Source organism: Notothenia coriiceps, unplaced genomic scaffold (assembly GCF_000735185.1).
Source record: "Notothenia coriiceps isolate Sejong01 unplaced genomic scaffold, NC01 NC01_scaffold00037246, whole genome shotgun sequence".
In the NCBI taxonomy this organism is placed as follows: Eukaryota; Metazoa; Chordata; class Actinopteri; order Perciformes; family Nototheniidae; genus Notothenia; species Notothenia coriiceps.
In genome coordinates, this window is record NW_011369947.1 from 7,376,481 (window position 1) to 7,390,950 (window position 14,470).

The following is a 14,470-nucleotide window of genomic DNA, read 5'->3' on the forward strand; positions in this document are numbered from 1 at the left end:
TGTTGTACGTGTGTGTGTGTGTGTGTGTGTGTGTGTGTGTGTGTGTGTGTGTGTGTGTGTGTGTGTGTGTGTGTGTGTGTGTGTGTGTGTGTGTGTGCGTGCGTGCGTGCGTGCGTGTGTGTGTGTGTGTGTGTGTGTGTGTAGTGCAACCGCGTTGAACTCTTTTTAATGGGCCTATCGGGTGCTCCAGGGAACGGTGGAGGGTCCTTAATTGTGATGCATTGCATTCAGGAGCCTCCATTATTCCATTCATAATTTACAAGCTATAACTTCAGCGCTTTTAATGAAACACGGAAACACAGCACAACATCTGTGATCATATACAGTACTACAAACAACTAAAAAGCACTTAGAGAATACATGCTGTAACATGCCAGGACCACACAATCATTCAAAGGTGTCATTTTAATCTTTGATTAAACAATCATAAGCTCATAAAAGGATTTTATGCCAAACTCTCGGGATGTGGCTTGGTCCAATCGTTCGGGTCCAGACTGAAATATCACATTATGACGGATGTCCATGACATTTGGGGTAGGCATTCGTGGTTCCCAGAGGATGAATCCTGACTTTGGTGAGCCCCTGACTTTTCTTTCGCTTTCACAAGATTGACATATTTGGATTTTCAGCACAATGTCTCAACAAATATGTGTTATGAAATGTGGTACATGTATGCCCTTACCATGAATTATTAGGTATTTGGTGAACCTCTGAATCTTCATTTATAACTCATGGTCTACTTGGCCTATTAGCACAACATTTACATTTACCCAAGATGCATGGTTCCTGTATCTTACCATTTAAACTAATTGTTCATGGTGATACTTGACATATAAACACATCTACATTGAATAAAAGATGCAAAAACCCACACAGGTACACAACTTCAACGGCAAGTATACTAATTATATTTCATATCTTCGGAGACCATTAGATAATAAGCTGACTTAAAGATGATAACTATCTCAAAAGGTTTAACCTCGTAGGTCTGGTGTATCATACCAATTATATCACTTGGACCTCCACCACCTCTTTCTCTGTTTTTATCTACACTGCCATGACCCCACACACACACACCTACACACACACACACACGCACACACACACACACACACACACACACACACACACATGTGTGTGTGTGTGTGTGTGTGTGTGTGCGTGTGTGTGTGTGTGTAGGTGTGTGTGTGTGGGGTCATGGCAGTGTAGATAAAAACAGAGAAANTGTCTGTTGGACGTACCAACCGACACAGTCCCCTCTCGATTCCCTATTCATAGTCCCTTTCAAGTCCCTCTCAAAGCATCCCTTCTCGAGTTCTCCTCTTGGTTCGCCTCATCAATTCACTTCTCAGGTCCCTTCTGAGATCTCTTCTCGATTCCCCTCTCAAGTTCACTCATCAAGATTTATCCCTCTTCGATTCCCTCCGATCCCCCTTGAGTCCCCTCTTGGTCTCCTCTCGAAGTCCCTTCAAAGTTCCTTCTCAGGCAAACAGAACCTCTCTTCGGAGTCCTCGAGTCTCTCTTCCGAGTCTCTTGGTGAGTTCTCTTCTCGAAGTCCTCTCTCTTGAGTCCCTGGGGTCTCATCGAAGGTCCTCTCTCAAGTCCCTCTTGTGTCCTTACTCTCGAGTCCCCTCTCAGTTACACCTGTCTCGAGGTCCACTTTCTACATAGTCGCCTTCTCTAAGTCCGTATCAAAGCCGAAACTACATCATCACTTGTCCTGATGCCGTAGGGAGGTCCCGTCTCAACTACTGTTTGCTGTCGGGGTCCTGCGCAAACTCTATGTCCTGTCCTGTTGGGGGCCGTCCCGCTGACTACTGTTCTTTCGCGAAGTCACCTGGCCAACCCAATTATCCTGTTCCGTGGGCGTCCCGCCATTCACCTGTCTTGCGGGGGGTCTTGCCAAACTCCTTGTCCTGTTCGTTTGGGGTCCGGCCTGAGGGTCCTGCACTGCCATGTTCCTGGTGGTGGTTTGGGGGGTTCCGTGAGGATCCTGCCAACTCCATGTCCAGTGTCCTTGGTGGTCCGCTGAGCGGTCCTGCCACCCGATGTCCTGTCTTTTTGTTGGGGGTTCCACCGGGTTCCTGCCAACTCCATATTCCGTATCCTGTTTGAGGGTTCCGCCACACCTGCTCCGCGATTCCTGGCCAACACAGACCTGTCTCTGTTGGGGTCCCGCCGACACGTGCTACGGCCGAGGCGTGCCTGCCAGACACCAGCCCTTGCCATCTGCTCGGCGCATCAGTCCATCTTGAAGACACCGCCCCAATGTTCTCGTGCAGGGGTCCCGTCTAGCCTGGTTCCCGGCCAGGGTGTCCCCCAGTCCTTGCCTCCTCCGATCCCAGTGAAAACCGCCGCGATCCAAGCTGAACACTGGGAGGAGGGTCCCATTGCAGCGTACGTCGTCCTCCGGAGCTATCCCGTAACCGCCTTCGTGCCCGTCCCCCGGAGCTGTCCTGTCGCCGCCTTCCTGCCCGCCCTCCGGGGCTGTCCCGTCGCCGCCTTCTTGCCCGACCTTGTGCCCGGCCTCCTGAGTTCCCCAGCGGTATTCGCCCTCATGCCCGGCCCCCTGAGTTTGCCTGCTGTGGCCTTCGCCCCTTTTTGAACTCTGCCTTGCCCCGGGCCGTCCGCCCGAGAACACCATCTCAAACTCTGCCTTGCCCCCGGGCCGCCCGCCCGAGACCCCTTCCGGGTCCTCTGCTGTGCCCCTGGGCTGTCAGCCCAAACCCGTCCTCCAGACCCTCTCCACCCACCCTTTTGGCCCTAGTTTTGCTGATCGGCTTTTGAAATAAAGCTTGCTTTTGTTTATAGACCTTTACCTTTTTTGTAGTCATTTGGGTCCTACGTTTTCCGTGATTCTTAACAGAGATCCTAACACTAGGTGTCCCAAAGACCAGAAACAGACATTGCTCAGGGGAAACACCAGAAAGAAATTGAGTAGCAGATGTCTCCAAGTAACCGGAGTTAGCCATCGTTAGCTAACAGCGGTTTAGCTAACAGCGGATTTTCGTTAGCTAACTCCGGTTAACTTCTTCCTTTAATAATCCACAGGCCTTCTTTCCCCTTTCTATCAAAAAAGCCGATGTTTTCCAAAGCAGTTTGTCAGCTTTTGTACTGTTTTTTAAACCGGGAGAGTTTCATGTCCATCCAAGCCGTCGAACTGTCAGTCACGCAGTAATTAACCTCCATATTTGCAGAATAATATAGACACAGTGTCAGAGCCATGGCAGATTTGTACAAAGCTGCCAGACAAACAATGTGTGAGCAGGTGAGGTGAGTCCACACGTTTTTATTAACCTGGAGCAAAAAAAAAACACAGTAAAGCCTTTTATCGCATATTTTTTCTGCACACTGTCCGATTCAAGAATTCACTCCGGCACCAAAGTAAAGAGGAGACATTAAAGTGTAATTGAGAGCAAAGAGTCAACACTTTCCGTTTCAATTGGCCTCCCTCTGTCGTTTGCCACCTCTGCAAAGATCGCGCTGAGTCGACAAAGGTTGATTTATCCACACATGGCGGCCCACAAACTCCACAATCTCAGCTCGATTTGAATAACTAAATGAGCCTGGAGAAGGCGTGATGGAGCGCTAACATGCTGAATCTGTAAGGCTTTACAGGAAGAAATACACGCCCTGCTCAAGAATGGATTTAAACTCTCACTAACATCTTTTATGAGGCACAAGATGCAATCAATCAAATCAAACTTTGACTTAACATACACACATTCAATACATCTGCTTAATGTAGTAGTACTATGGGCGTGGGTTACGTTCCAATTAATCTTCACCGTATGATGTGTTAATGTTTAACTCTCCACTACAGCCTTTAATCCTCCAACGAATCCGCACTTTGGACCGAGACACTCCCTGAGTTACATGAGAGCTAACAGCACTCAGCAGACTTCATCACTACAGAGAGACGGACTGAAAACCAGACGATCAGAGTCACCTTCAGAACAAACTAACAACTTCCTTCTGAGTTCAGCTACAGGAGAGAAAAGTGGAAACTACAACACTGCTGCTTCAACCTGAGGACCCGCCACACCCTGAAGGTGAGTCTGACTCCAACATCACTCAGAGTAGATATCAGTCAGTAGAGGAGGGGGGGTGGGTCATTGTTATATTATTATACTTGATTATTGAACAAGGACCATGCATACAAATACGAGAAGAGATGCTAAATACTAATTTCTATCCGCAGTCCCTGGGCAGGAACACATAACAATCAACCAGCAATAAAGACATAAAGTGTGATAGGCACACTTTATGGTGAGTGTGCCTATCACACTCATTAAACCAGATCAATGCAGAGTGGTATAAAACATACTAGTAGACTTGTCAAAATACATATAATTGTACGAATCATTTAAACTAACATCTCAAATTACAGAAAACATCATGTTGGTAAGACTGGTGAAAATCTGAGCAGGTTTTAAGATGGAAGCAGGAATGGATCGAATATTTGATTGCTTAAACAAGAGAAGGTAGATTGTGCAGAGGTTACATCTGCGTTCAGGGCGGGTCGAGGTTCTGCCCATTTGTTCAGAGCGGAGCTGGAAGAAGCCTCTCAACGGTGCTGGAGAAGCATTGTATCTGATGTTGAATACCAATTAGAGTTATTGGAAAACAGAAGGAGATTGTATCTGGATAACATATTGCATTGATGGTGTTTAAACGATTTCTTATCAAAAGTGGGTTGTTTGAGAAGATCCTCAACTGGTTTTAGCTCAGTCTTAATGGCCTGAGACCAGCAGGGGATACAATACTGAGGATGTGGGGAAATCATGCTTCTATAGTTAATGAGTTCCTGATATGTTTACTTATAAAGATGTTGTATTTCATGTTTTTTAAAAGCCAAATTGGTATCCAAGATCACTCCTATAGATATTTTACGTCATTAACGTTTTTGATGGTTTGTCCATGAACACTAAGCTCTGGATACACGGATAAAATACATCGTAACTGTTTTTATTTATTTAAAGTAAGACATGAATCACTTAGCCATTGAGCAACGTTGTTTTGTTTTTAGAGCTTAGTGGAAACCTGTTCAGCGTTTTTGTAAATGATCATGTCGTCAGCATACATCCGGATGGAGATCATTAATATATGCTAAACAACAACGGTCCCAACACAGAGCCTTGTGGCACTCCCAGTGAGCATGGTTCGGTTGATGAAAGTTTATTATTTATATTAAAACATTGAGAACGACTAGATAAATATGACCTTACCCATTTCAGTGAGCTAACTGATAGCTTGAGTTTTGAAAGTTTTAATAAAGGTTTTGGATGACTTACTGTGTGATATGCTTTACGGAGATCAAGAAAAACTGCTCCAACTATCCCTCGTTTGTCTAATTTAGCCGTGATTCCTTCCAAGAAGAAACACCATGCAGTCTCAGTAGAACAATTGTTCCTGAATCCAAACTGAATAGGGAGGAGTAGGTTGTTGTTGCTAAGGTGTGACACCAGCTGTTTTGCAGCTACCTTTGAAACCACTTTAGACACAACAGGTAGAATGCTGATGGGTCTAAAGCTGATAACTTGTCACTATAGTTAAATACTGGGGTTACAGTTATAGTTTTAAAAGCCATGACTGACTGTATTTCCTGTCTGCTGTGTTTCTGCTTCACTCAGAGACAACATGGCTTCCAGATTAGAGGAAGATCTCTGCTGTCCGGTCTGTCAGGATGTCTTTAGAGATCCTGTTCTTCTGTCCTGTAGCCACAGCTTCTGCAAAGCCTGTCTGAAGAACTGGTTTAGAGAGAAACCAACACGAGAGTGTCCAGTCTGTAACGCAAGATCTTCAAGAGGAGAACCTCCCTGTAACCTGGTGCTAAAGAACCTGTGTGAGAGTTTCCTACAGGAGAGAGATCAGAGACCTCCAGAGGCTCTCTGCAGTCTGCACTCTGAGAAACTCAAACTCTTCTGTCTGGACCANCACACACACACACACACACACACACACACAAACACACACACACACAGACACACACACACACACACACACACACACACACACACACACACACACACACAGTCTCAGTTTCAGGGAGCACAAACAGTGGGCAGCATCATGTATGACACATGACATTGACGTGACTTACCTTTTGTCCTTTCATCTCTCCGGCCCCCTGAGCATCTATCTGACCCTGTGGGAGAAGGCCTTGGTTAATGACTGTGTAACATCACAGCGTTGTAAATGTCACTGCAGGGAAATATGTACAGGGTCTCCTTTCTCCCCTTTCCCCCCCGGGACTGCAGACTCAGCCCCCTCCACCTGTTTGTGCAGAGAGCAGAGCTTTGACAGTGACTGACGGTAAAGGCAGGGCAAAAAGACAGAAAAGCTCAGAGAGTGAAACCTAGGCAAAGGCAGACTTTATAAATGAGTAATCTGGAAAGAAATACAGTATTGTGTCATCTGTAACCCTGATAGGAGAAACGGAAACTATGACTTTATGATAGTATAGTGTTGACAGTGTGGCAGGACGATGATAAATACAGGCCCCTGTTGCATTGCAGCATGCTTCCACTTTAAAGTCATTCCCCTGTCTGCCAATAGATGGCACTTGATGACTGCTGGTGAGCTTCACTCAGAGTGTTTTTAATAGGATTTCTTCCTGTCAGTTATGTGGAGAGTGCTCTAAGTAAACATAACTGTAAAACAAATGTACCTGCACCTTGGCCAAGACACACAGTGAATGATTAATTAAAAAGATTTGTGATGGAACCTTTTTTCATACATACACGGAGGAGAACTACACAGCGGAAGATCCATCATACAGGATGCATATCCCAACATCTTTCTACCAGCCATATTTCCCTTCACAGCATATAATTCACCAAATGCATCTGGAGTAGCAGAAATGCATTATTTCACATCTCTGGACACGCCTGATTAAAGCTCATCTGTTGTGAAATGTGGGGGGGGGCTTTTTCTATCAGCAAACAGAAATATAGCTTGTTCATTAAAGAGGATTGTTCCTTTGTAGGACACGCGTGCAGATTTCGAGGGAACGCTTTAGATACGACGACATTAAGGAGCATCTGTTTAGCAATCTGAGAAGACAGAGAGACATCTGAGAAAGGTTGCAGCATATTTGCACACTCCTTAGCGGCACCCGGACTCTAACAAACAATAATTGCCTTCCAGTCTCAGCCCCTCCCCCATGCCTTCCACTTGCTAACGGCAGCCACTGTGATACCATTCATTTAATGAGATATAGTCACTGTTTCCTCGTCCAAATTATGAGCCGTTATTAAGTCAGTACAATGCTGCCATGTATGAACAGATGGATTGTCCTATTAATATTTTAGGCGGGGAAGACAGACTATAGGCTAAATTGACTTTGAGCACTAATTGAATTCCGTTCAGCTTTATCAACCACATGGGAACTCGTAGTTTTACCATCATAATCTTATCATAATCTTATCAATTAGATCATTGTTGGCGTGCTATCAGTCAGAGAACTTTTCCATAACAAGAGCCGCTCACAATGCGTGGAATAAGCTCCCCATTGACATCAGGACAGCAGAAAGCTTACACATCTTCCGGCGCAGACTGAAAACTCATCTCTTTCGACTCCACTTCGAGCAATAACATTTAAAAAAGATTTTTTTTTAAAAATAAAAATTCTATACTAACCAAGCACTTACGGTACATACTAACAAAGTACTTACATACTAACAAAGCACTTATATACTAACAAAGAACTGGCTTATCTAAAGCCAGTTGAGTAGCACTTTAAATGTTTTGGCTCTATGAAACCTGATTTACTTATATGATTATGTTTTTTTCAAGGTTGTATCTTCTTGGTCGAATGCACTTATTGTAAGTTGCTTTGGATAAAAGCGTCAGCTAAATGATGAATGTAATGTAATGCAGTATCTGTCTTACACTAACTGTAAAACACACGCTATACTGTGCAGAGAAAATGGTTTCCCACTGATTTATGACTCAATGTAAATCTCAATTATTCTTAGCCTGTGATGTGATTTGTTGTAAACATGTGTTCTGGCATAGGCTCACGGCAAACCATTTCTGTCGTTATCATTATTAGATCTCCAAGGAAGATCATTCAAAGTCAATTTATTAGCAGAGGGGCATGTGACAAGTTAATAAACCTTTCAAATGAGATTAACTGCAGCACGGCGAGTATTTATCCAGATTATCACTGTATTTACACAACGAGAAAGCCCAGCGTGCTTAGGACAGGGAACTGGTCCACCTGTGGGTAATATGTTGACTTTGAGGCACCTCGACTCATCTAACTGCAATTAGGCCTGTCTGCATCCCACCTCGTCTCTCCATCAATATCTGCAGTGTGCTGTCAGAGCCCGTTTGAGCCTGTCAGTGGGAGATACAGTTATGGAGATGTGATTCATGAGAGCGCAGTCTTCCAGGCACATCATGCACAGTGAGGATCTTTTGTTTTTCTCTTTAAAACATTCACACGCTGCTGAGTGACTGAGAGGGGTAACACAGTGTAACAAAGATGCTACACTGTTTTGTCCAAACTAAAAAATGCAAAAGAAGGAAGAATCCCTGAATTATTTATACTCCTGGAAACTCTTACTTTCCATTCCTCGCTGGATTGTTTAAGTTCCTTTAAATGCAAAGTTATGTATGTTTCGCACGAGCAGATTTCAATGTAAAGTCATACCCTGGGACTCTGAAAAGTTTTTTTGTCGTTAACCTTAAACATGAATGAAGGGAAGATGTAATGATATGACTGATTAATGGCAAGGGCAAGGCTGGCATGCACTATTTATGTAAGCAATCTTGTTGGTGTGTTTAAACATACAGTAACATCAGCATGAGACAACGCACACTTTTCTTTTGTAATCTAATCATAATGAAACCTTTAATCTAATCTTAATGGGGTGGTGGCTTTGGTCTCCTGCAGGCTTTGCCACCTGCATGTTTTACTAACTTCGTTCCGATATCGCTTTAAAGTTGCAGGTAACAGTGGGCTCACAGGTCTACTTTCTTAAAAATTGGTAAACTTTCCCCCACACTCTTGAACAATATTTGTTGCTATTACATGGAATTGCCTTTACGTGTTTCTTTTATTTACTGCCTTTGTCATTTTTTTAATAAAAGGCCTATGAAAGTGTAAAGTAAATTTGAAATATGCTGAACCCCCAATCTCAGAGCTCCTTTCTCCTCTGCCGAGTAAAGGTTTGGGTTTTATGGCTTCATTTTATGATATGAAACTGATTCAGGTGCGATAATAAACTGCAACTCGGCAGCTAATTACAGAAGGCTCATGAAAACTTAATCAAGGTAACCTCTGTTTGTCATTTTATTCTTAAGCTTGTCTTAATAGAGCATGGCAACACGGAGTCATTTTTCATCAAAATGAAACCACTATCCTCTATCCCCACCATCGCCTATGCTTAAGCTACTCCTATCCCATTTGTGTTGAGGTATAATAAATGTGTCCTCATAAAGACAACTTTCTTTCTCAAGGTTGGCCAGCTGACACTTCTCCTTCCTCTGGGCAGAGGGAGCAGGAGGAATTCTGTGTCCTGCGCTGACACACCGGCAAACAACGCACCTATACATCAAATGAACAGCTGCGGTCAGGAGGCTGTCCAGTACACAATAGCTTTCACTCTCTGCATGATCACAAGTGGGCCACTGGAGGCCTGGTGGGTGGATGTTAGTGGTTGCGGGGGGGGGCGAGTAGCAGCAAAGACAGTAGGAGGGCTGGTAGAGGTCCATGTCTTGGAGTTTTTTACATCGCATATCTCATGTGCCTCTGGTGAGCTACAGCACCCCTGAGATTCATGATAAAAAAAAAAAAAATGTGTTGCAAAAGCACTGTCTGTAATGGCCATCTGTCTGTTTGGAGTATGAGCACTGGGTCACGCTGTGCTGCGCTGCAGGAGGTGAGGGGTGGGAACAGCTATTCAAATTGCACAGTAGATATTGCTGTGATTGACTGAAAGGTGCTATTTCTGACAAGGGCGAACCCATCCTGACTGACACAGAAACCATCAGTCAAGGACAGGGGTCTGGTCACACAGACGTTCGACTTGTCTGGGCCGGTTTCCTGGGACAACTACTTACACACAGCCTGTCTTTATACCGACACAGAGCTCAGATGATTAAACTCCTAGCCTATTTAGGGGACCGCTACAATAAACACTGCTCAGTCATCTTGACAATTCACCCTGGCTGGAAGTGCAGGTGAGGCCCTGTTTATCAAACAGGGAGATGACTCACATCTTTTTTAAATGCCACATGTCAGCACTTTGTTTTAAGACAAACAATGTTGTGAGTGATACCTTGACACTTGCTCCTTCCGGGGTTCCTAGGGGAGCCTGCAATCAGAAGCAAATGAAACTCCTTTACGCACAAAGAATGGATAAAGAGAATGTAACTGATTAAATCAACACTTGTGAACAGTATTTATATACGTTTTTTTAATTGTTTTTTAGCCACCCTAAGCCTTTCATCACCTCTTCCTAAACTAAGGCTGCATTGAATGCCAATTTTTTTCTCTAATTGAGGTTTTCAAAGGATCTTTTGAATTTGTGTTGTGTTGTGTTTGAGATATGTCTTCATCTCTCTAAAAAAACATTGGAAAAATAGATTTTACTTTCATAGGCTTTTGACTCAAACAGCATAGTATTATTAAGAAATGTTGCCTTATCTTTATCTGCAAGTGTTTAGACAAACCGGGTTTAAACAAAATGAATATTAACATAGCAAAAATGTTTAATGATGAGGTAGCTTTAGACTTTGAATGTCAGCTTTATATATACAGAAGGGTTTAAACTAGCAGGTGTAGTAAAAAATATTCAGATTATAGGTGTACAGTATTATAGTTTCCAACCTTTGCACTAATATTATCTCTCATAAGTATGTGACCAGACCCCAGCAGTCTATAGATTATCTCTGAGCGCATCTTGCGTGCCTTTCACTGCCTCTCCTGTTGTCGTCAAATGCTAATTTGACTTAAAAATAACCAAGCACTGTCCTGCTGCCAATAGACAAGACCCAGTGATGCCCTGGTGTGTGTTTTGAATAGATGATTTCGCCCCTGAAATCCAACTCAGCAAAACAGGTGACTCATAAATGCCAATACCAGGGGATGGAAGCTAAGCCGGCACATGCTAAGGGTATCATCAGGACATTGCCATTTAGAAATGTCACACCTTCTCCATCCAGTCTTTCTTTTGTCCCATGACTCTGCGTCCTACAGTTTTGAGTTATTAAGGACCCAGGAGATTGAGTCATGCAGGAAAGGTCTAACACTGTATTATACTGAAGATAATTGAACCTTGAGAATAAAGGTGATAGAAAAAAGAACAAAATCTTTCTGGACTTCTGGGAAAAACAAAGCAAGATAAACCCTTTGTCCTGATCGAGAGTGTAATTAGGGCGATAGTGCAAGAAAATAATTGGACACACACCTACATGATACCTAAACACTCTGACTCCAGAGCAGCAAAGAGTCTGACAGGCTGTCTCCTTTAACACATTGTGAGGCTTGTGCCATGTGGGTTACTACACAAACACACCAAAAGTGTCTGGGACTAGTTTGGACACCTGAGGCACACCATAATTCAACAAGTCAATGGGGCTTTATTGACAGACTTGTCTTACTCATGAATACAAGAATTGGAGGAGCTAACCTGAATACACCCCTTGTGGTTTTATGCTAATAAAACAGCCCGCTTGCAGCAGGGTGGGAAGATTTTTATGAGATCGATACAGCCTTAGCATGGAATTAATGGCCAAAGTTTACTGACAAGTTTGACTATGAAGAGTGTAATTGCCTGTTTAAGCTGGATGTTGTAATGCATGTCTGTAATGATTGACTGCTTTAATATGCTTTTGCAATCCTGATAACTTGCAATTTGGGGAGCCTGTTTCTAGACAGGTATACATTGAAGTAGACATTGGTGATCTCAAATAAATACAGAGTCTAATAAAGTTAAATTGAAATGTTTTTTGAATGGTAGAAAAAGCTAGAAGAGGTGCTGACTGATTAAAGCTAAGTAGGTCATCACTTTTCAACTTCAATCACTGCATCTTTTTCCTTAAAGTAAGATTGAGAAATACAAAAAATACAGGTATGTTATATGTAGAAAGAACATGATTCTCCGTTTCCTAAATCAAAAAGTAAGTATGAATGTGTGTCTGTGTTACTGTATGACACCTACAGGCAGGCCTCTGACTCCAGGTTCCCCACTCTTTCCTCTCCGTCCCTATGGAAGACACAAGAGGGAAAAAAAAAAAAGATTAAAGATGCAACAACAGGTGTGGCTGGGCATACATGCTGCCAGCAATTAAGGCTAGACAGCAACTCCTGTCGCAGTCTCTAATTTGCTTTTAATTAACAACAAGTAAACAGCTTAATTGCTGCACCCCGTGTGGCCCACTACTCTTTGTTCCCTCCTCTGGTTTACTGCCTCCTTCCCAGCTGTGTGAGTCCCCCGGTGCATCAATCAAGCCAAGGAGCAGATACAAACAGGCCGAGCGAGCCAGCGCTGTCCAGCATTGCGAAACGAGGTCAGAAGGAATCAAAGCCTTTGAGCCATTTTTTGCTTGTTCCAAGGGCTCTTTTTGTGACATTTTGTGAATTGCGAAAAGGCTTCCGTGCCTGAAAGACTACGCGTCTTGAAAAGCTGACATCTTAATGAGATGTAATGCAATCCCGACCCAACCAAAGTTGGTATAATTTTACATCAAGAGGGTTTATGTCCTCGTGAGAAAGAGGATAAAGCTCTATGGATATCCTTACAGCTATCGCATAAACTGGCAGAGCATCACTGGCTCTGTGTTATGAAGAGCGCCTGGAATTAGCTGGCTTTCACACACACGAGACGGATGTAAAATCAACTCAACTAGGAGATGGTAATACTCTGGCCAGTATCAATTCACTGTACGGCGGCGTAATCATCGGCAGAAGCATGAGACAATGCACATATCTGTAATAGGGCTACACACGATTACCTCTTTTGAATAGGAGTTTCATCATCTGACACAATTGCTAGTCTGAAACATTTTATCTCTCTCCTACTGTATGTGTCAGTACGGGTGACACAAAAACACTTCTCTCCTCCGCTGAGTTAGTTGTGGTGCAGATCTGTGGAAGGAAAAGGATCACTGGCTGCCGGAACAAAAGTACACCCCCAAATCTTTCCCTCTGACACCCCGTGTATTCACACTTTGATTAACTGGGTCGAGTTTGATGTGTGCGTTTGCCTGCAAAAAGAAGACAAAGGGAAGAACTTCACTGTAGGCGAATTCTTTTAATCATCTGTTTGCATACACGCTCGTGCTCACATGCTGTGTTTCTCTATGTGTATTCCACAGATTACAGGATTAATGAAACAGGCCAAGGTGTAGCACGGTAAATATTAACCTTAATAATGACACAATGGAATTGGCCTGTACCTCCTTTTGGGAATTGCTCGTTTTCCAATGTGCATGCTTTTTGATGTACCAACAAAGGCTTGGCCAGCGCCTTTTGATCATCTGTGTTAATGTAGCTTTGAAGGTACATGTGCTTTAATGCCAGCATCAATGAGTGCCATGTTGGAAAAAAGCTGGAAGAGGTCGAATCAAGTTGATGCGTAGGAACAACATCTTTAAGCCTGAAAAATCCTCCTCTTCAAATGACTGACATTATGTTGCATTGCAATACCCTCTCAAAATCAAAATGTAATTGAGGTAGGTTACCTTTGTGGCAGAAAAAGTAAAGTCAGAGTGGCAGGCAAGGTATTTAATAAGAGCTTGTGCATCAATGTGACACATGTATACTGGAAACACATCGCTTTTGTATAAAAGGTCTATTTCTCGCAAACAAAGACAGTGTTTTGGTGAGGGTGGATGGTGTCGTTTTTTTTCTCTTCCGCTGCCCTTTCTCCCCTGAACTCCACAACAAAAGCAGATTACATAGATAAGTAATTTAGCTAATGAATATTTCATGTGCTATTATTCCAAGCAGGTCATGAATTATGCAGTTTTCCAAATTATTTCTCCACATTTGCCCTTAAACCTCATTTAACGCAAAAGTGCATTTAAATTTTATGTCCACATAATTTGCATATCATCATCAAAACAAACACTGGTACACAGACAGAAAAACTAAATGAAGGCCTCGTGTTACCAAATGTTGGCCTGAAGCTTATTTGCAGTTACCCATTAGTCACTAAATGGCTTTTAATACACTGTTCATCTGTTCTACAGTACAGTATTTCATGTTTTTATCTTATTTACTTAAAATGTATACATTTTTCTTGCACCATCAGTTCACCAATCTCAAACCCCGCTTGAGGGAAGATTTTCTTCTGGTTCAAAATCTGCAAATCTTTTGTACATTCTGCTAGAAAAAAGAAAAGCTTTATATCTTCAATTACTGCCTGCAAAACATATAAAACAGTCAAACTGGATTTATATTCAGTTGCCGGTTTACTGGCTATGCCTATCTATAGTTAAACTAATACATTGCATT

At 43.0% G+C, this 14,470-nt stretch overlaps 1 protein-coding gene across 1 annotated transcript in view; it reads right to left on the reverse strand.

Annotated features, from left to right (window-relative positions):
* Positions 1-12,213, reverse strand: part of LOC104965678 (collagen alpha-1(XIX) chain) — a 53,203-nt gene extending 40,990 nt beyond the window's left edge. Inside the window, exons 1-3 of the mRNA XM_010794682.1 lie at positions 12,174-12,213; positions 10,290-10,325; positions 6,104-6,148 (exon numbers count right to left, since the gene is read on the reverse strand). Of these exons, the coding sequence (XP_010792984.1) occupies positions 6,104-6,118 (15 nt within the window). The 5' untranslated portion in view covers positions 6,119-6,148; positions 10,290-10,325; positions 12,174-12,213. The remainder of the gene's footprint in view (positions 1-6,103; positions 6,149-10,289; positions 10,326-12,173) is intronic.
* Between the last annotated feature and the right edge of the window lie 2,257 nt (positions 12,214-14,470).